This window comes from Dendropsophus ebraccatus, chromosome 4 (genome assembly GCF_027789765.1).
Source record: "Dendropsophus ebraccatus isolate aDenEbr1 chromosome 4, aDenEbr1.pat, whole genome shotgun sequence".
Taxonomy (NCBI): domain Eukaryota; kingdom Metazoa; phylum Chordata; class Amphibia; order Anura; family Hylidae; genus Dendropsophus; species Dendropsophus ebraccatus.
In genome coordinates, this window is record NC_091457.1 from 162,551,820 (window position 1) to 162,574,472 (window position 22,653).

At 44.8% G+C, this 22,653-nt stretch overlaps 1 protein-coding gene across 1 annotated transcript in view; it reads left to right on the forward strand.

Annotated features, from left to right (window-relative positions):
• LOC138789078 (calcium-activated chloride channel regulator 1-like) overlaps positions 1-12,305 on the forward strand; it is a 29,507-nt gene extending 17,202 nt beyond the window's left edge. The window contains exons 11-14 of the mRNA XM_069967629.1: positions 7,030-7,300; positions 8,520-8,684; positions 10,009-10,245; positions 11,787-12,305. Of these exons, the coding sequence (XP_069823730.1) occupies positions 7,030-7,300; positions 8,520-8,684; positions 10,009-10,245; positions 11,787-12,280 (1,167 nt within the window). The 3' untranslated portion in view covers positions 12,281-12,305. The remainder of the gene's footprint in view (positions 1-7,029; positions 7,301-8,519; positions 8,685-10,008; positions 10,246-11,786) is intronic.
• Positions 12,306-22,653: the final 10,348 nt, after the last annotated feature.

Here is a 22,653-nt window from a genome sequence, read left to right on the forward strand (position 1 = left end):
TGGATCAGCAAGGAGCATCTAGGAGGAAATATTAGCAGAAGGATTAAAGGGGTTGTTTTTTCCAAATCAACTGGTGCCAGAGATTTGTTATTTACTTGTATTTAAAAAAATCTCATCCTCCTGTACTTGTCAGCTGCTGTATGTCCTGCAGGAAGTGGTGTATCCTCTCCAGTCTGACACAGTGCTCTCTGCTGCCACCTCTGTCCATGTCAGGAACTGTCCAGAGCAGTAGTAAATCCCTATAGAGAACTTCTCCTGCTCAACTGGAAAGAATACACCACTTCCTGCAGGACATACAGCAGCTGGAAGACATGAGGTTTGTTAATAGAAGTAAATTACAAATCTCTGGCACTTTCTGTCATCATTTTGTTTGAAAGAAAAAAAAATGGTGAACTACTCCTTTAATATATTTATCTATTGCATGGGATTTGGCGTCTACCCTTTTTTTTGCCTTCCTCTGGATCAACACTATAAGGTAATAAATAATGTTGAGCAAGCACTAAAATACTCAGGTGCTTGTAATGAACCCTACTGAAATCATTGGGAGACTTGAGCATTTAACCAGGTGCCCCCTATTCGCTAGAGGATGCTTAGTTCGGGTTAAAGTAACTTATTGCATTTTTTTTATTCTATTTTTTTGTATATTATACTCCTTAAAGGGATGTGTAAATGAGAGAAAAAAAATTAGTACAAAAAAATGGCATATGTTTCTGCAAGAAACCCTAGAACTTTGGCTGTGTACAGTCAATTGCCGGCATACCGCCAGAGTTCTATTATGTCTTGCAGAAACATCTTCTAAAATGTTTTTTTGCACAAAATCTTGTAAAACTTAAGATGCTTTGTAGCTTCTATAGTAAAACACGACAAAGCAGCCATACTTACCTGTCTGCGCTCCTTCTGATTCCCTCTGGCACCAGCTCCGATCACCCGCTCAGTGACAGCCCAATGACTGTGGGTGCGATATCAAAGTGGTTGGCTGAGCTGGCTGTGACTGTACGGAGGAGAGGAGATGGTGGCGGGGGGGCATCGGGAGGAACACGGACAGGTAGGTATGGCTGCTTTATTGTTTTTTTACTGTAAAGGTACCCCTAAACCCAGTGTTGGACTGGGGTATCTGGGCCCACTAGAGGAAATGATTCTGGGGGCCCACCAGTGAAGAACCAGTGAGAAACAACATGTCAGTCAGTGTTAGTGCATGTTCTAAAGCTGGGGGCCCACCGGAGGATCCTCTGGTACTCTGGTGGGCCAGTCAGACACTGCCTAAACCATTTCTGAGCTCCCAGCATCATAATGAATGATATAATTAATATTTGCGCTCCTGTACTGACAAGCTGTGGGTGAATATAGTAGATAGGATGTCACTGCCCTTCATGATGGACACAATTTCCCCACTTTCAGACCTACATGGCACAGGTATATGGGGTACACCCCGCTGTGCTCTACCCCAATAGGTGTTTTGTGATGTGGCTCCAAAATAAAGTCCAGTGAGACAGAGAATTTAGGCAAACTAGTAAGAAGCTTTACTTCTTGATAGATACCAACTACTGAATGATCAGAGAAACCAAACCCCTGACACCAGACGCCTATCCCCAGACTGCTGCTCGCAGACTGCTGACCCCAAACTGCTGTGCCCAGACCGATGTCCACATGCCAATGACCCCAGAGCAATGACCCCAGACCATTGTCCCCAGACTGATGTCCCCACACCACTGACCCCAGAATGATGTCCCCAGACTGATGACCCCAGTCCAATGTCCTTACATCGATGACTCCAGACTGAGGACCCCAGACCAATGTCCCTAATCCACTGACTCCAGACCGATGTCCCCACACCCCTGACCCCAGACCGATGTCCCCACACCCCTGACTCCAGACCGATGTCCCCACACCGCTGACTCCAGACCGATGTCCCCACACCGCTGACTCCAAACCGATGTCCCCACACCGCTGACCCCAGACCGATGTCCCCACACTGCTGACCCCAGACCGATGTCCCCACACTGCTGACTCCAGACCGATGTCCCCACACCGCTGACTCCAGACCGATGTCCCCACACCGCTGACTCCAGACCGATGTCCCCACACCGCTGACTCCAGACCGATGTCCCCACACTGCTGACCCCAGACCGATGTCCCCACACTACTGACTCCAGACCGATGTCCCCACACTGCTGACCCCAGACCGATGTCCCCACACTGCTGACCCCAGACCGATGTCCCCACACTGCTGACCCCAGACCGATGTCCCCACACTGCTGACCCCAGACCGAAAGTCCCCACACTGCTGACCCCAGACCGATTTCCCCACACTGCTGACCCCAGACCGATGTCCCCACACTACTGACTCCAGACCGATGTCCCCACACTACTGACTCCAGACCGATGTCCCCACACTACTGACTCCAGACCGATGTCCCCACACTGCTGACCCCAGACCGATGTCCCCACACTACTGACTCCAGACCGATGTCCCCAGACCAAAAGCAAAGGGCTGCACTGGAAAGGGACTAAAGTGGTCAGTATTGCCCTTTCTTTAACAATCCTAAGGGGCAGATTATTGTTGCCTGCGTTATCGCAGCTCGGCATGGGGTGCATTTTGCCGGACACTACATCATTGTATCTCTGGGGAGCCCTTCTAAAAAAATGTTGTTGAAAAAAGCCAGCAACCCCTTTAAGGATCAGAATTACTCAATTAAAGGGATTTTCCGAGATAATAAAATTTATGATCAAAAGGAGAAAAAAAACAAAAACAAAAGCAGCATTGACTCCATGATAAATCACCCCTAAAATAACCTCTACAATAACAATAACCACCGGGGCAGCAGCGGCCGCGACGCAGTGGGTCACCACATGAGTAATGGCTCTTGTGTTATTTTATCACATTTCCTCCTTTTGATAATTTTTTTAAAAGATTTTGGAACAACCCCCTTCCATAAAGCTCACCCCTGCTACCCCCCCCCCTCCCCCCCAGAGGTCATTATAACTATATATCATATCAGTGTGTAATAATGTTACAAAAATATGATCAGAAAAATATTTCTTTGTAAGAAGATGAATGTGGGAAAGAGACATGTTGTCTCCAATCAGCGGGGTCACACGAGGTTTTATTTGTTACGGTAAAAGAATGAGGTGATATCAGGGGTGACGTGCTGGGGCCTGTATATATGTATCTCACCTGTATCCGGACTTAGAGAAAATGCTCTTCTTATTTTATTTTAAAAATTTACAGTAATTGTCTTTTTGTTTCCCTCACTACAAACTATTTTTTAGGACATCGGGGATTGAATTTTTTTCAGTCCATGTGAACGCTATTTTTTTTGTCTTTTTGTGACGCACAACGCTGTACTTTGTCCTATTTTTATGTTGACTGATGCTGACTTCAATGGGTAGCCCAAAAGATCCAAAGATCATTTGGACAGCCCCTCCTGCTCCTCCCTGCTCACTGTATGTGCATGTAATAAAGCACAGGCAGCAAGTGGGGAACGAGGAACAAACAAAAAGCCTCAGCAGTGAAGAGTTGCTGGTCAATTAAGAGTAGCTTCACACGTACCGTTAATAACGCTCCGAGTCGGCTAGGTCCTGGCAGATCACTTTCACTACATACACACAGTGGTCTGAACGACTGCTGCGTGTATGTAATTCTGCCGGCGGCTTAACCCCTTCAGCTGCCGCCCGGCTCCCGCTCTGTATACATTACCTGTCTTGCTGCACGGGGTCCCGGCGTACTGCTCTCCCGACACAATCAGTGTGTTGCCCTGCCGCAGCCACTGATTGGCCGGGCGGGAGAGCAGTACGCCGGGACCCCGTGCAGCGAGGACAGGTAATGTATACAGAGCAGGAGCCAGGGTGGCAGCTGAAGGGGTCAAGCGGCCGGCAGAATTACATACACGCAGACCGCTGTGTGTATGTAGTGAAAGTGATCTGCCAGGACCTAGCCGACTCGGAGCGTTATTTATGCTGTGAGTCGGTACGTGTGAAGCTACCCTTAGAAAGAATTGAATTTGTTACAAAATCCTCTACAAAGACACGGTCAGAGTTTTGCACATTAGGGCTATGTTCACACGACGAACTAACAACGTCTGTTGTTTTGCATGTTCCTACAGATGACATTGCAAGGAATATTATTTTAGTTCGAAAGGGGTGTGTCTTGAAATAAAGAGTCCATTGACTTTAATGCAAAGGATGGATGGAAGTGCAGCGAGTGAACAAGTTAAAGGAGAAGTCCGGTGAAATTTTTTAATTAAAGTATTGTATTTCCCCCCAAAAGTTGTACAAATCCCCAATATATACTTATTATGGTAAATGCTTATAAAGTGCTTTTTTCCCTGCACTTACTACTGCATCAAGGATTCACTTCCTGGATAACAAGGTGATGTAACTTCCTGGATAACATAGTGATGTCACTTCCTGGATAACATGGTGATGTCACTTCCTGGATAACATAGTGATGTCACTTCCTGCATAAAATGGTGATGTCACTTCCTGGAAAACATGGTGATGTCACTTCCTGGATAACATGGTGATGTCACTTCCTGGATGACATGGTGATGTAACTTCCTTGATAACATGGTGATGTCACTTCCTGGATAACATGGTGATGTCACTTCCTGGATAAAATGATGATGTCACGACCCGACTCCCAGAGCTGTGCGGGCTGTGGCTGCTGGAGAGGATGATGGCAGAGGGACACTGAGGGACACAGGGCACTGGAGGGACACTGAGCATCCCCCTGCCATCATCCTCTCCAGCAGCCACAGCCCGCACAGCTCTGGGAGTCGGGTCGTGACATCATCATTTTATCCAGGAAGTGACATCACCATGTTATCCAGGAAGTGACATCACCATGTTATCCAGGAACTGACATCACCATGTTATCCAGGAAGTGAAGCCTTGATGCAGTAGTAAGTGCAGGAAAAAAGCCCTTTATAAGCATTTTCCGTAATAAGTGTATCTTGGTGATTCGTACAACTTTTGGGGGGGGGCAATGCAATACTTTAATAAAAAATTTTGCTGGACTTCTCCTTTAAAATAACAGCCGTTGTCTGAGCGGAAAAAAAAAATTACTTAAACATTATTTGCACAGCTGCTGGGGAACAACGGCCATTGCTAGCTGCATTGCGATCGACCGTTGTTTGCAATGACTTCTATGGAAATTACCGCAGATAGAAAAGAACGGCCGTTGTTTTATAAAAAGTACATAGTGCGAACATAGCCTAAAGGGGATATCCGTAGAGCAGTGATCGATAGCTGCCCGATGTTACTGATGTCGCTGCAATATTGGGCAGCCATTGGACGTTGTGTGTGGCCGTGGTTTTGCTCGTTCGCAATGCCCGCAGCACCCCGCAGGAAGGGAAATCACTATGTTACAGCCTGAGTAGAAATGAGCGCAGCTGTTGCATAACTACAATTCCCATCATGCCTGAACGGCCAAAGCATAATGGTAAGTGTAGTTTTGCAACAGCAAGAGGACAGAAAGTTCCCCGTCTTTGCAGTACAGTGAGAAGTATTGAAGCCTGACATCAGCTGAATTGTAATTGCAGCTCTGGGGGCTACATGACAGGACGGAACAAGTACATAATAAATAATGAGAAGATTCTGAGAAGTTTATTAACATTCTACACAGATTTTTTTTTTAAATGTTCTATAAATTGTTCAGAGCAGAACTTTTAGCTTTGAGGTTCCCATAAAAGTAATGGCCGCTATCACATCTATGGCGTAATTACCTGGCGAGCTGAGGCAGGCCGGATCACCGGGGATCCTGTAACTGATGGGACCCGAGTTAAGCAAATAACTACGGCCATAAATCTCACTTCTATGAATTCTGTATGGAATGGATATTTCATCGTCCGCTATAAGATACAGTGACCCAGCACTGCAGACAGGCCGCCATGTCTTATACCTGCCCTCCAAACCACAGATATTCAGCTTCTCTCTAGAGAGGAAGATTCTACTCAGCACAGGAACAAGGTCTCCACAGTCAGACGAGTGATGATCCACTGAGGGCTACTACAGGCCAAGCAAGGTCCAAGCACGGGGTAAGCGGGAAGACAAAGGCCTGTTGTGTCCCCTCATACCAAATTGCTCAGTCATCTGCCGCTTTATAGGACGGAACGGCCTAGTCTAAATCTGGGAATTTTGTTATTCTATTAAAGGAGTAGTTAAAAAAAAAATCAATCAATTGGTGCCAGAAAGTATCAGAGATTTGTAATTTACCTCTATTTAAAAATCTCCAGTCTTCCAGTACTTATCAGCTGCTGCATGTCCTGCAGGAAGTGATGTATTCTCTCCAGCCTGAAACAGTGCTCTCTGCTGCCACCTCTGTCCATGTCAGGAAATGTCCAGAGCAGCAGCAAATCCCCATAGAAAATGTCTCCTGCTCTGGACAGTTCCTGACATGGACAGAGGTGGCAGCAGAGAGCACTGTGTCAGACTGGAAAGAATACACCACTTCCTGCAGGGCATACAGCAGCTGATATGTACTGGAAGACAAGCTTTTTTTTAATAGAAGTAAATTATAAATCTCTGTCACCAGTTGATTTGGAAGGGAAAAAAAATAGTGAACTACCCCTTTAAGCTCAATGATTCTGCTAGACTAATGTATCCCTCCATGTAATCCATATCCAAATCCTCTTCAGTTTAAAGCAGGGATGGGAACCTGCAGATGCTGTAAAACTCCCATCATGCCAGGACAGTGATAACCAAAGCTTCGGCTGTCCAGGAATGATGGGAATTGTAGTTTTTTTTATCTGCTGGAGGTCCGAAGGTTCACCACCCCTGGCTTAAAGGGGTTATCCAGCGCTACAAAAACATGGCCACTTTCCCCCTACTGTTGTCTCCAGATTGGGTGGGGTTTTGAAACTCAGTTCCATTGAAGTAAATGGAGCAAATTGCAAACTGCACCTGACCTGGAGACAACAGTAGGGGGAAAAGTGGCCATGTTTTTGTAGCGCTGGATAACTTCTTTAAAGGAAAATGTAACAGATACACGTCCCTATTAATTTTTTTTGCACGTTTTTGTCTGTACTTCAGAGAGGACGTTGGGATTACGGACTTTGTAACCATCTCACATCAAGTGAAGTCATGGGCGTCACTGTAACCTCCAAAGCAGCGGATGAGAATGTGCCGCCGATTATGGCCAGCTGCCATATGAACAAGGACACCAATGACTACCCAAACCCTATGGTTATCTATGCGTCTGTAAGCCAAGGTCTGATGCCTGTGAGCGGAGCCAAAGTGACGGCCATCATTGAATCAGAGAGCGGTGACTCAGTGATTACAGAGCTTCTGGATACTGGAGCAGGTAAGAGATAGAGAAGTGATCACTAAGAGCTCTGCCTCTCCTGCTCTGGACAGTTCCTGACATGGACAGAGGTGGCAGCAGAGAGCACTGTGTCACACTGGAAAGAATATACCCCTCCTTGCAGGACATACAGCAGCTGATAAGTACTGTAAAATTTGAGATTTTTAAATAGAAGCAAATTACAAATCTATATAACTTTCTGGCACCATTGTTGGAGTCATTGAAGTCGTGTTACATCTCACTAGTGGTAACTCATCTTTGTTCCATAAATAAGGCACTGTTGGGCATGTGTGGTGTCCCACTGTGGGTTCTTTACACCCCTCATAAAAGTCTGTACTTGTCTGTGATCTCACTATAGCTGTTGTATTGCTAAAGATGACCACTAGATGTCGCTAGAGTGTGTAACTAAGGTCCAGAAGCTGCACGGCTGAAGTATAATAAAGGGTTATTGTTTGTGTATGTACCAGATTTTGTTTTCCAGTGGGATTTCTCCTTTCTTCTGCCCGACTCTCTCTTTTCTATCCTGTTTCTCTATTGCCCTGTTTCCACCCAACCACAGCACAGTATACACGCATTTGGGACGGGAAGGGGAGGAGTCCACAAGTCAGTCTTAGTCAGTACCCCGCATGGGTAGGTCGCAGAACAGACAGCTCACACAACCCTCTTTCTTTAAGCACCAAACACGCTGTATGATGCGCTGCTAAGCCCTTCAGGAGAGGACTAGCCTACAGATAACCTCAACCCACACCGAGGAATAGTAGTCAGTACAGTGCAGGACAGTATCCACAAAAGAGCCAAAGAGCTAGGAACCGATCTGGGGTGAAGCAAAGTTACGTTAAGTCTATGAACTCCATCTGGCAATGGGGGTGTACTTAGGAAATCCTAACCATTGCGCTTAACCCAGGTAACAGGGTCTGGGGCCTGTGTCACCCATCAGTACGGTTCAGCCAAAGCTAGTGGGCAGAAGGCGGAGTAGAGACTATAGGAAAGGTCAAACCGCAGGCACAGGTTGTTAGTTCCTCTTCTACAAGTATTCTTCTCTACACTCCAACCTCACACTTCCATCTAGTAAGTGACCAGCCGTCCCACCACTAAAACATCCTCCGGGGGCTCACCACACATGGATAGAACTGTTTTCTACCATCATTGAGTATATATGATACATTTATGTTTTACATTAAGACTTTTGCATGAATTTTTGTGATTTTTTTTTTATTAGGTGCTGATGTAGCAAAAAATGACGGCATCTACTCAAGGTATTTCACCTCCTTTACTACAAACGGAAAATACAGCTTAAAAGTACGGGTTATCGGTAAAGACAACAAAAGTCGGCTGACGTTACCGAGGAATCGGGCTCATTACTTACCCGGCTACTCTATCAGAGGTAGGACGTTATTTTATTTAGAAGTTTAAGCGCTAATTTAAAAGGGCTCTGCCAGTTACTGCCGATGCTTTGGAGGTGATAGTGAAGTTAGACATAACTGGATAAGTATACTGTGTGTTACTGGCAATTAACCTGCTCAGTATCCAGTGTGAGGGTGGGTTCATACTACGGAATCCGCGGGGATAAGTTACTGCAGATTCCGCGTATCGTACCCGTTCACGGCAAGGTGCCTATCCGCCCGTGCCATAGGCACCATTCTATGGCTGGGCAGATTCGGCCTTCTGACGAAAGAACTGACATGTCTATTCTTTCGGCAGACAGCGGAATCGGCTTGGCTATAGAATGGTGTCTATGGAGCCGGCGGATGGCCGAGAACAGGTACGTGCCATGGAATCTGCCAGAACTTATCTGCTCAGTGTAAACCTACCCTGAAAATCAGCACGGCGGTCATACTTACCCTCTATTTACCATGCAGTCAGCTATAGGATCCGATTTGGTAAATAACTCATATGGAGAGGGGGTGGGGAAGCCCATTGTTTCTCTTTAATAGAGCTCTACACTGGGTTAGTGGTTAGCGCAAGACATGACCATCAGACAGGGATGCAGCTAAAGCCACTGATTGGCTATGTGGCATGGGCAGCAAGCACGGATCCATTATATGTGCATGTTGGGGGAGTGAGGAAGGTAAGTACGCTCCTCTCCCCTCCACCTGCATTAGCGCCATTTTTTAAATACTCCTTTAGGGTGGAACAGCTTTTATTCAGAGCCCAGACCAGACTCCTAAATTTAGACCAGATGATACCCCAGACGATACATGTGGCAGCACAAGCTACTATACAAGCAAAAGCAATGTATGTCCATAACTACATATCTTTATGGGAACCTGTCACCCAGGCACCCAGGGCAGAACCCACCCAAGCCCCCAATACTTACCGCCTCCTGCCGGTCCCACTCCTGATGCCGATCCAGCCATGGAGAAATTGCTGTGATTTCTCTGTGGCGGGACCGGCATTGGGAGCGGGACTGGCAAGAGGGTAAGTATAGGGGGCTGTATGGGGGGTCTGCCTGGGTGACAGGTTCCCTTTAAAATACATCACATATACAGTATTAGCATAAAACAACCATAGTTAGGCCATAAAAGTCAACTTTATCCAGTTGGAGGTGAACCATAATCCCGTCAGACTGGAAATTGAAGATACCAAATGGCCTCTGACGCTGAAAGGTTCATAAATTGGAGAATGAGGTCAACAATATATCCTCTGCAGGTAAGTACTTATCCTCTAAGACTATAGAGCTAGTAATATACAATTCATGTGTTTTTCAGGCAAGGTCACTTTTAATCCACCAAGGCCAAAAGTAAGTGACGATGATTTGCAGCTTCAAGTAGGAGACTTCAGTAGGACGGCATCTGGCGGCTCTTTTGTTGTGTCTAATGTGCCATCAGGTGTCCAGCCAGATATTTACAGACCTGAGAAAATATCTGACTTGGAAGCAAGACTAGAAGAATACAGGACTGTGTTGTCTTGGACGGCAACTGGGGACGATCTGGACATAGGACAAGGTACGGTACCAGATGTAAGACTAGGATATACCAGCTAAAATGGGATCATTACCACTGGTGTTTGTACATTTACATATGTGTATGGTCAGACACATACTCGTACTAGAAACTGGAAGGTCCAATGTACTCCTCAACATCAACAGAAATCATGGCATTCAGTTTTGGCTAAGGATTCAAAAAATTTTCTGTAAAATTACAAAATTGTAAACCAAACCTCAACGAACATCAATACTTCCCAGTCTGCACAGACAGGTCAGCAGCATACAATTTTTTTTTTTCGTTTTTTTAGATGTGCGAGTGCCATCAACTAAGAGTTTTTTTGTGCAGCCGCTATCTTGAACAGATCTAAAAACTAAGTTTGCAAAAATTTGCTTAATTAAGAAAATTTTTACAAACTTCATTGCAATTCGCTGGATTCACTTCTCACATTCTTAGTGAAGATTTAACTTATTGGGGGATAAACTAGGACCAATCAGTTCTTGAAGTTGATGTTGGAAGATGGAAAATGGTCAAATGTAAGAGTCAGGGTTATGAGCGCTCAAGACTCATTGATTTATGGGGATGAAGACTAACCCATCTGGTCTAAACCCAAAGAAAAACTGTTGTAGAGCAAACTGCTGAAAACTTTCCTGCTGACTATGAAAGAAAAGAGTCAGATCACACAGGACATCACACCAGAGCCCATGTGTCCACCACCAAAGGAGTCTACAATGGGAATCAGAACTAGAGCATGGAGCAATGGAAAAAGGCGCCTGGTCTGATGGGTCACGTTCTCCATCATGTGGATGGCTGGGTGCCCGTCACTCACCTTGGGAAGAGATGGCACCAGGATGCACTATGGGAAGAAGACAAAATGGTGGGAGCAGTGTGATGGGCGATGTTCTACTGGAGACCTTGTGTCCTAGCAGCATGTGAATGTTACTGTGACACCGACCACCTACCTAACCATTGCACACACCAAGTCCCCCACTTCATGGCATTGGGACCCACTAATATATGTAACATATAACGCCCCAGGGGCCACATTGCAGAAATCTAGGTGGTGACTTCAGATACCCCGATCTGATCCGCTAACAAAAGAAATCTCAGTAGATCCAGTTTATGAACTGACATTGTGATTGTTCAGAAATGATATTTTGATTACAGTATATTTCGAAATTAACCTCATCTACATATCTCTAGAATTTCAAGAAAGTCCTTGAAAATTCTGACTCATGTCTAATATTCCTGTGATGTCACAAAAACTGCTGGCTCAGAGGTTACCATGGTGCCCAGCGCTCCGATCGCCAGATTGATTCTGGCCCGGGCTCAACTTTTCTGCACAGGTCATGTTTATATGGTCGTCCTCCAGGTGCTCCAGTTTCCTCCGACTCCCTAGAACACGCATTAGGGGAATAAGCGGCTTTTGACAGAATTATACCGGGTTAATTACGCTCAGCCACAGCGGCTCCTAAATGTACAAAGCTCGGAATAACGTAAAACATACTGGACGCTCAGTACTTTTATAACATGTTATTCTAATCTTTTTTTTTTTTTTTCAGCTTCAAAATATGAACTCAGAATGAACACGGACCCCAAGGGAATCAGAGACCACTTTGAAAGTAGCTCAGTGGTGAACACTGCCGGCCTCATGCCCCGGCCAGCCGGAGTCAAGGAAACCTTTATATTTGCACTTGAGAACACCACCATAGCAAACGGCACTATCCTCTACTATGCCATAGTCGCTATCGACAAAGAGGGGCAGAAATCAGATAGGTCAAACATTGTGCATTGTCTTTTCTATAACGTCCCACTGCCACCTACTACTACACCTGTGCCCACTACTACACACACAGATACAACGAGACCACGCACTACTACAACCGCACACACGAGACCACTCACTACTACAGACTCGTCAAGTCTCACCACTTCTATTCCCATTATAGACTCCAATGGGAACGTTGACCCATTAGCTATAACTATAATAGTATGTTCTTCGGCCGTTCTTATATGTCTTATTGTATGTATACTTGTTTGTCTTAATCACCGATAAAAATAAAGGACGTAATGTATTGAAATGTTGTGGATCAATAACGCTATTAGGACTAGCTTAAAATTAACTGAGATTTGTTAAAAAATAGAGAATTATTCCAGGTACATTGAGTAGTTAAAGGGGTTATCCGGGCTTAGAAAAAAATGGACGCTTTCTCCTAGACACAGCATGACTCTTGTATCCAGTTCGGGGGTAGGTTTTGCAACTCTGCTCTATTTACGTGAATTGAACTTAATTGCAAAAACGCACCCAAACTGGAGACAAGAGTCAAGCTATTCCTGGAAGAAAGTGGCCATGTGGTTTTTTAAGCCTATATAACCCCTTTAATTGTTGCTCTACCTCTGAAATAGAGAAGAGGGAACTTTTCAAGTTTGCTTAATGTTAAGAAAGTTTTGTTCAGACCAAACTAGTTCGGCCGAAGTACCAATGGCCCACAAACATATGTCCAGTGCTGTCTTGGGGTACTATTACACAAAGTGATTGGCCATTTCATGTAATAGGTCATATTTAAAATCAACGACTGTATCTGTGGCCTATGACAGTATCTAAGTTTTCCAGGACTCCCTAAAGCCGCATTCAACTTCTCCAGCCAATCAAACGCAGAGTGTTGGGATAACATTGCCAAACACGAGCATTTTGACAGATCCACTCAACACTATTTGTAAGTGTACATGGAGGTATCAGATGAGGCAATGGCCTCCTCCAAGTGGTCCAAACGTCATCCCATTGTGGGAAGCAGCAACAGGGTCGGCATTGTGGAAAGAGAAGAAGAAAAGTCATGCATGAATTTGGGATTAAACAGGCTGTGTGCAAAAAAAAAAAAAATGGTGATACATGAGTCGTTGAATACAATCTAGATAATGGGGCCAATTAATGGGGCCCCACCTGACACAGAATATTGGGGTCAAAAATCTATTTTACAGTTTTTCATAGATAAAGCAGAGATGGTGTCCTCTGAGAAAGCCCTGACCCTGTAGGTGCCATCGGGTAATAAGAACATGTGCCGGATGCCCCCTTCCCGGAGGAACTAGAAAGAATGGAACCATGGTGCAAGGATCAGGAACCAAGATCCCGTTCCTGGTGTCATAATAGAGAACCACATTTTGATCTTTGCCATAGAGCCCCCTCTCTTCTGTGTCTGCCATTGCTACTTATACACCAGGTCAACAAGGTAACAGGGGACCAAACCATGGTTAGAGGGGGCGACCAGCCTGGCTCCTATACTCCAGCCGCCATATTACAATGTAAATGAGGCCCATCCTTCATGTCATCTTGAGATGAGTTACTGCAATTCTTTCTGTTGTGTAATTTCTTTCTTCTTTGACTTCAGGGAATTTGGCCGAGTTTCTTCTCCTGTATTATCTGAGATGATGATGTATGGAGGTAAATAGACTTCAGGTGTGAGGTTTGGCACGGGGATGTGTAATCCATACCTCACCAACACCTCGCCCAGCTATAAAAGAGAAAGTCTGTGGTTATAAACGCTTGTAGATCCAGCAAGTATTAACAGCAAACGCTTCCAGGAAAACCACAGCCACCTGCTTCATATCACTCTTTCAAGGAAATGGAGAATTAAAAATAATTCCGGCAAATGTATATATATATATATATATATATATATATATATATACAGTGGTGGCTTGGATTACGAGCATAATTCGTTCCGGGGCCATGCTTGTAATCCAAATCCACTCTTAAACCAAAGCAAATTTTCCCATAAGAAATCATAGAAATGCAGACAATTGGTTCCTCATCCCAAAAATAATGATTTATTATTCTGAATAACATGTAAAACAGATGAAACAAACATTCAGAAACAGCAGAATATGTGATATTATAAGTAACTGTACAGTAATAGAGAGGATGGGAAACACAAGGGCTGACAGAGACTGCAGGGAGCAGGAAGGAATGAGCAGGACAGATGTGGGCACAGTATAGCAGCGCTCTCTGTCCGGGGAGAGAGGGGTTACAGCTATGAAGAGATTACCTCCACAGTCCTGTCCCCTGATGTAAGCCCCAGCCTGAAGTGGATCTGCTATGATTTGGAAGGTGAGGGAGACTTCCTGGGACAGAGTACAGGGCTGTAGATCCCGCTATACAGACCATGCCCCTCCTCCACTCGCGTTCCACAGGGGGAAGCTGTCTGTGCCACTAGTGCTGCAGCCTCCTCTGATATCTATATAATACATGTTACCATTAGAATAGACATTACACTGGGGGAAGCTGTCTGTGTCACTAGTGCTGCAGCCTCCCCTGATGTCTATATAATACATGTTACCATTAGAATAGACATTACACTAGGAGAGCTGTCTGTGTCACTAGTGCTGCAGCCTCCCCTGATGTCAATATAATACATGTTACCATTAGAATAGACACTACACTTAGGGAAGCTGTCTGTGTCACTAGTGCTGCAGCCGCCCCTGATGTCTATATAATACATGTTACCATTAGAATAGACATTACACTGGCGGAAGCTATCTGTGTCACTAGTGCTGCAGCCTTCCCTGATGTCTATATAATACATGTTACCATTGGAATAGACATTACACTGGGGGAGCTGTCTGTGTCACTAGTTCTGCAGCCTCCCTTGATGTCTATATAATACATGTTACCATTAGAATAGTCATTACACTTCAGAAGACTTTTTAATTGTGGTAAATTTAATTTACCTTCCTTTAATTTATTTTGTAGAAGCCGTCATTCACTGGATTCCTGTATAGATCTTTGAAATACTTAGGCCCCATTCACACGTCCGTGTCAGTTTTTACTGTCAGGAAATCCTGATCAGGAGACCTCAAATGTCATCAGGAAAGTATCAGGATTTCCTGACAGTAATCCGTTTTTACCATCAGGAAACCATCAGGAAAAACCTTCAGGATTTCCTGATGAGATAATATGGTCTAGTATACCAACATAAATCACAGGTACCCACACAGCCCCTAGTGTACCTGGATGGCCACAGGCTGCAGAACTACAACTCCCATCATGGCCTGGCAGCAGAGCCATAATGGGAGTTGTACTTCTGCAACCTGGATGGCCACAGGCTGCAGAACTACAACTCCTATCATAACCTGTCAGCAAGACATGGTGGGAGTTGTAGTTCTGCAACCTGGATGGCCACAGGCTGCAAAGTACAACTCCCATCATGATCTGTCAGATGATGGAGAGCGGGCGGGCCGGTGGTGAGTTCCGGGGGGGGGATCTCAGGCAGCTGGCTCTCTACCAAACCGGAATCACGGGCACTTTCCTGATATCAGGAAAATGCGCGTGATTCCGGCGCTCCCATAGACTTCTATGGGGGCGTCTGTGCCGGATTTCCGGACGAAAATAGGACAGGATCTAAAAAATCCGGGTCCTATTTTCCGGAACGGACACCCTTCCGGAAAAATCCGGAAGGGTGTCCGTGTTTAATGTTAGCCTAGGAGTCCGGAAATCTAGTCGGGCATACTCCTCTGGCAGGGGGTCTTTCTCAGGCCACCGCTGACCCCACTGGCAATTTGCCATCGATACTATCCTGGGGTCATGCTGTCAATTAATCGTATCATTAGATCCTGCTGCTGTATGCTCTGCACTGAGGACAATGGGATATTCATTGGGGGAAAGGGGAAATCCATAATAATTCTGGGGGGGGGGGGGGGGGGGGGGGGCATTATTTTCTATCAACAACCATATAGCCATCAAAGTTTGGAAGTTCTTGGTGAGAAAAGCGTCTGCTGGGGAACCTACACAATAGAGCAATAGAGAGAAAGTGATGCTCTTTTATATTATGTATATTATACTATGTATGTTATATTATATTATGTATATTATGCCGGCAGTGGTCCTCCTCCTGGTGAAGAGAACATGGAGCTGGTTTACTATCGTGTTCCTGCAGCAAATAGTGAGGTTTTTGTCTAAAGGTGTGCGACACAAACCCGTCATTTTTGTCCAAATAGCCGCTAAGTGGGCGTGTTGTAAGCAAACTGTCATTTTTTTTATTACAGGTTTTCTATTCTAAAAACCAGCCACTACTGCGGCGGGACGGTCGGGTTTTAGTTTTGTCCTGTGAAAAACCCTTCAGATTTACAGTACTAAGGGCGAGCGCCACATTGATGAATTTGTCACGAAAAATCCAGACACAACCGACAGCATAAAATTGACACATGACCAGAGATTAGTAAGTAAGTTAGAAAAATTCAACATATATCATAAAGTAATGTCAACATTCAGGTGATGAAATGACCGGCATCAGGAGTAACTCTGATACCAGTCACTGATGGCAAATACCAATTGCTGATAACAGTGGCAGCCACTGTGTATGGAGCCTGTCAGCTCTCCAGTCTGCTCCATAGCTCCTCTGTGCAATCCATCAGACCTGCAGAAGGCACCAACATTATTATTATTATTATTATTATTATTATTATTATTATTATTATTATTATAATTATACATGATGTATAGATCATAATGGGTTAGAATTTAAACATGTAAAATATAACATAAAATCAAGAAAAAAAAATTAGCAATTTTTTGAAATAGTTGTCTGTCAAAGGAAAGCTTCTTCAGAGGACGTGCCTCTCCAAGTAGCTGGCTCAGTGATCAGCTGATCGCAGCAGGATTGGCTACTCCGATCACCAAACTCAGCTGCTATCTCTAAAGAAAATAAAAACCCAGCAAAAAATAAATAAAAAATGCAACAACACAAAAGAGACAGACGTGATTTCAGAAGAACCTGAAATGTGTCCAACAAATCTGCTGCATGTGAACACACACAAAGAGTGTGCAGACCAGAGCCGAGTCTGGTATAAACTCCATTTTTTGGCTTCTTCGGGACCTCGTGTTGACTCTTGGACGGGTTCGCATGAACTGTTCCATTCAAAATAAAATCTGCCCATAAAAAAGGCTTAAGAGTAGTAAATTATTTTTTTTTCCGTATTTTTCTCCGCTTTGTAAACTTGGAGGCTATTAGAGACCGGGGAGGAAAGTTTCATTACAGAGGCTGAAATAATAGCACGGAGCGCCCCTTACACCTGAGCCGGTTCCTCCTCGATAATTTCCCATCATTGATTTCATTGATTTTCTTTTCTTTTTGTGAGAATTGCTTCTTCTTGTTACTTCTCGTCACCTTCTCTCTGACTATAATGGCCCCAGTGTTGTCTGTGCACCGGAGGGCACGCTGCCCGGCCTCGGCCGACCACAAGGTCAGCTGATCTATTACACAAGGGGCAGCGCAAAAAGTCTGCAAATAAACAGCTAAAATTACCCAAAGGAAAACATGTGGATAAAACAGCATTTACAGCAAATTTAAGTTGATATTTTTGAGATTTATTTTTTATGTTTTTGGCTTAAAGATATTAAAACGGAAAAAAAAATAGAATATCAATAGAAGGTGATGGCTTTTACGGGAATTTCGCTTTTCTGGTTACTCATTAGAGGAAATTAGCCGGGGGATTTATCAGGCTGGAGCAGGAGGTCACACGTCTGACCGCGGACCCAGGAGAATGGGGACAGGTCTCCTATCTAGGTAATCACACAATACAAATGAAAAAAATAAAACATAACACCTAAATGGGGTTATCCAGGATTACAAATTAGCTATGTTTTTATGTTGTTGCAAAAACAGCGCCACCCCTGTCCCCTGGTTGTTTGTGGTATTGCAAGTCAGCTAAATTTACTTCAATAAAAAGGAGCCGCAATACCACACCCAAACTGAGGACAAGAGTGGCGCCGTTTCTGGAGGTAGGCGGACATATTTTCTTACTCCTGGAGCACCTCTGGAGAAGAATCCCTTGAAGTAGCATTTCAGAGGCTTTTAGTTAAGCCCCTATTACGGAGGAGCAAACGAGCCCTGTTGAAAGACCAACGACAGCAACGATCGGCCAATGTCGTTCATGTCGGCTAATTGTTCTATTACACAGGACAATTATTGGCCGTAACGGCCGACAATCGTTCCGTGCGATAGGGCCTTAACCCTCAGCCCGTCCATCATGTCATTACTTCTACATGATCTGATGTTTATTTAACCTGCACAATAACTAATGTAACCTGATAATAAGCTTAGATTGAGGTGAAAACAATATATATAAATACAATAACCTGATCTTATACCGATAAAATTATTCTGCAACTTTTATTTTTAGACCTTTCACCGTGTGATCAGACGGACATGATTGTTTTGTGTTGCAGCACAGAATATCTAAAGCAATAAAAAAAAATTTTTTCTCCATGTTCCTTCTACAGGTGTTTGATCTCTTGAAGATTTATCTACTTAGGGCCCTATTACACGGGACGATTATCGCGTGGAAAATCGTTATTTAGTCGTTAATCGTTCTGTGTAATTGCAGGCAACGATTGAAAAATCGTTCGTATGTCGTTGACCGTTGATTTAGATCTGAACTTAAAATTATCGTTAATCGTTCGCTGTAATTCCACATTGGTTCGCTCAAGTTCCGCATTTTTTCACTAATCGTTCAGTGTAATTGCACGTTGTCCATTGTTTTGATGAAATCAGAAGGAATAAACGATCGTAGTAACGATCGCAATAATGATCATAGTAACAATCGCAATAACCGTCATAGCAACTATCATAACTAACGACCATCGTTCTGTGTAATATGGTCTCGTTTGCAATCGTTAGTCGTTAATTCAATTCATTCCCACATCTGTATTTCAGTCATTTTTGTTGATCTACTAGTACAGCCTACTAATGGCAGCCTGTAATAGCCGATCCCCCATGGCAGTCATTATTATAACGATTATTATTAATTTTTAAAGCACCATGATTCCAGCACTATACAAGCGATGGATGGGGGGGGGGGGGGGGGCAAAAACAGAACATAAAACATTAAAAGTCAAAACACATTTCAAGTAGGGCAAATGGCAGACAGGTACATAGGGATGGAGGACCCTCCCCGTGAGGATTTACAATTTAAAACATAAGGGTAAGGAGACAGTAGGTAAGGGAGATGGTCAAGGTGTGGTGCAGAATTATTGTAGGTTGTAGCCTAGTTTATAGGAGAAGTCCGGGCCTGGAAAGGATGTGACAGTCAGGAGGGAGGGGCAGGGAAGAGCGGAACAATGAAGCATTACTTATCTTTCCCCATTCCCCCCATAACCCCAACAGAAGGCATTTTCCCTTAAGTTGTGACATCATCACATGCCTGTCCCAGGTGATGGACAGCTCACTCATCCAAACAGTGACTGGAATGGCGTTCTGGCAAAGCTGCCAGTTCATCGGCCGGGTTGTGACTTCCTGAGATCCCGGAGCCCGGCGGGGGTCCTGGAGCAGCAATCTGGCTCCAGAGGTGGGTTAGTACTCTTTGTTATTTTTTCCCTGTGTCCCTGTATGGGGGAGGCTCGGACAAAATCTTGGAGGCAGTTGTGTGAGGTACAAACGGAGGTCATTGGAGGGTTGGACGTTGCGTGACGGATGATAGCGGGATGTCAGTTCAGACATATATTCGAAGGGGACGTTGTAGATGGCCTAGTATGTCATAGTCATTAATTCAATAATTGTTAACCCCCTCCAGCCACTGCACTATAAATTAACGTAGTTGCAGCCTATGCCTGATGCTGCAGTGATGTTAATTTTCGAGATCGCCTGTGTCATCCGCGGCAGGTCCCAGCTATTAGTGACATCCGGGGACCCGCCACAACCCTCAGCACCGGAGCCGCGCTCCGTTGCTGGGAGTTAACCCTATAGATACTGCGGTCAGCACGACCGCAGCATCTATAGGGCTCCTGACAGAGAATTCTCCCTCTACAGAGGGAGAATTCTCTGTCCGGTGTCCATAGGGGCTCTGCGAAGTGAGCCCCGATAGTAGCCATGGAATCCGGAAGCCTCAGGATTCCGGTATCCTGGCTACAAAGGCCAACTGGGGGAGGGAGGGAAGGCAGGGCATGCGCCGTTTTTTTAGATTCTTGACTGAGGCTCCACGGACCCATTTTTGTATTTTCAGATTTTTTTAGGGGGCAATGTATAAATGAAGACCCTTGTATGAGTATTAGATTTTATTGCTGATCTCCTTGAGCTCAGTGATTGCTGTGTTTTACGTTCAAGAGCAGTCAAGATTAATATGAATCTTCAGCTGCAGGAATGCCTTCTTCTTGCCCGCCCGTCGGTCGGTGCTCCCTCTAGTGGATGAGGTTATGTAAATCTGGGCCTGCTTTAAAGTGGCTCTGTACCCACAATCTGTCCCCCCCAAACCACTTGTACCGTCAGATAGCTGCTTTTAATCCAAGATCTGTCCTGGGGTCCGTTCGGCAGGTGATGCTGTTATTGTCCTAAAAAACAACTTTTAAACTGGCAGCCCCGTGCCCTACGGGAGTGGCCTAGATTGTGTATGCATTAGGCTGGCACAACCTCTCTGTCCCTACTCCCTGCCCCCCTGATCATTAGGAATGCTCCAGACAGATTGTCTCCTATTCATCACCTGTGTCAGCCCGGCACATGGGCTGGATCCTTAAGGCACCTGTGCAATGTTCAGACAGGAGAAAATGTTCCAGTGGCATTCCTAATGATGAAGAGGGTAGGGAGGAGGGAAGGAGGGGTGGTGCAAAGTTAGGGCACAGAAATTTTTAGCCACGCCTGTTGGGCACAGGGCTGCAAGTTTAAAAGTTGTTTTTTAGGACAATATTGGACAGATCTTGGGTTAAAAGCGGCTATCCGAAGGTACAAGTGGTTTGGGGGGGGGGGGGGGATTTAAAATTGTGGGTACAGAGTCGCTTTAAGCCTTGCCATATATAGTAATTATACCAACACCCCTCTGCCCTTGAGTAACAGTGTTCCATATTATAGCCAAATAAATCGATAGCTGTGGAAATTCCCAGGAAGCCACTGTGCACTGACATACAGTATTGTCATAATTGAAGGAAGTGGCAACGCCTCGCAGAAGACCTGGCATCCACAATAGTTGTGTTCTATCTATGAAAGAAAGTTACATTTAGCGACAGTGATGTGAAGATTAGAAGCCTTGAGAAGACTCAAAATAAAGTTGGATTTAAAGGGGAGCCCCAACAATTGGGAAAAGCTTAGTCATTGACAAGTTATAAAACTTCCTCATATACTAGGAATCAGTTCCTTGTGGTTTTCAAGTAATTTCTCGGTCGTAAGTTCGGGAGGTCAGTCACTGAATAAAAACGTGTAAGTTGTGGACCTGTGAGAGCACCACATGATCAGAGCGTGTCCTATCCTCTAGAACAGGGGGGAGGGGTGGGGTTACTTATGGCCCTCCAGATTACAATTAATCCACCAGCCTGAGAAAGCTGCACTCCTTCCGCTAACCCCATGAGAGCAGGAAAAAGAAAAAAAGTCAAAAATTTTGGGGCAAAACAATCATGGCAGAAAGTCCTTGAACGTTTCCCTCTTAGCGTCTTGTTTCCCAGTTGGTTGAGAAGATACTCTGTAAAGTTTTACGGTGGTCATACACATTGTACAGAAGTAGCGACGCTTCGACCGGTGTCTTCTTACTCGTATGCTCGATAAAGTCCACAACGGTCAAAACGTTGCTTGAACTTGGACGTGTAAATTAAGATTGGGACTTGACCATCTACCTTGGACTTTGCTTTCTTTCCAGCAGATGTCACTGATGTGTTACACAATCGCTGGTTGTTAAATCTTACCAGACAAATGATCATTTTGGTTGGAATCGGCCATTCCTATCAGCTTTGACCATCGGCTACTATTACGATAAGGCTTCACAGTAAATCCCAATTGCGTCACCAGGAACTGACGTGTCGTTCTGGCTAGTCGTGCGACTTCATCAATTGTGCAGGGATAGATTTTTAGACTCACTTGGTCTCAGCCACTTGTGAGTCGCAAAGTGACCCTACTCAATGTATGAGATGCAATACCGGGCAGTGCCACATGGGGGTTCCTGGTAACGTGATCGGGAATGGCCGTAGACAGACTGATACAGGGTCAGAAGGACAGATGCCCAAACTACACAACAGATTAATGAACTGTGTACACGACTGTCCACGTTGCGTCATCTTCGCCTCAGACGGGCGTCCATTACCATGAACATTACTGTGCGCATTTCCCTGTTCCTTTTGCACACAATAGAACATAATTAAAGTATTAGGACGTCTTTCTGTGGTCATTGTTTTCCCTCCTCCGTTCTTCGCCGGGTGATTATATAGTCTAAGCCTTATTTATTAGGTCGGATTAGTTATTGTGCAGGTTAAATAGACATCAGATCATCTAGATGTGCTGACATGATGGACGGATGTAAGGCAGGCTGAGGATTACTCAAGATGTTATCCAGTATTAGAAAAAGATGTCCACTTTCTTTCAGAAACAGCACCACTTGTGACCTCAGGTTGGGTGTGGTATTGCAGCTCAGTTCTAATAAAGTGAATGGAGCTGAATTGTAATACCGCACACAACCTGAGGA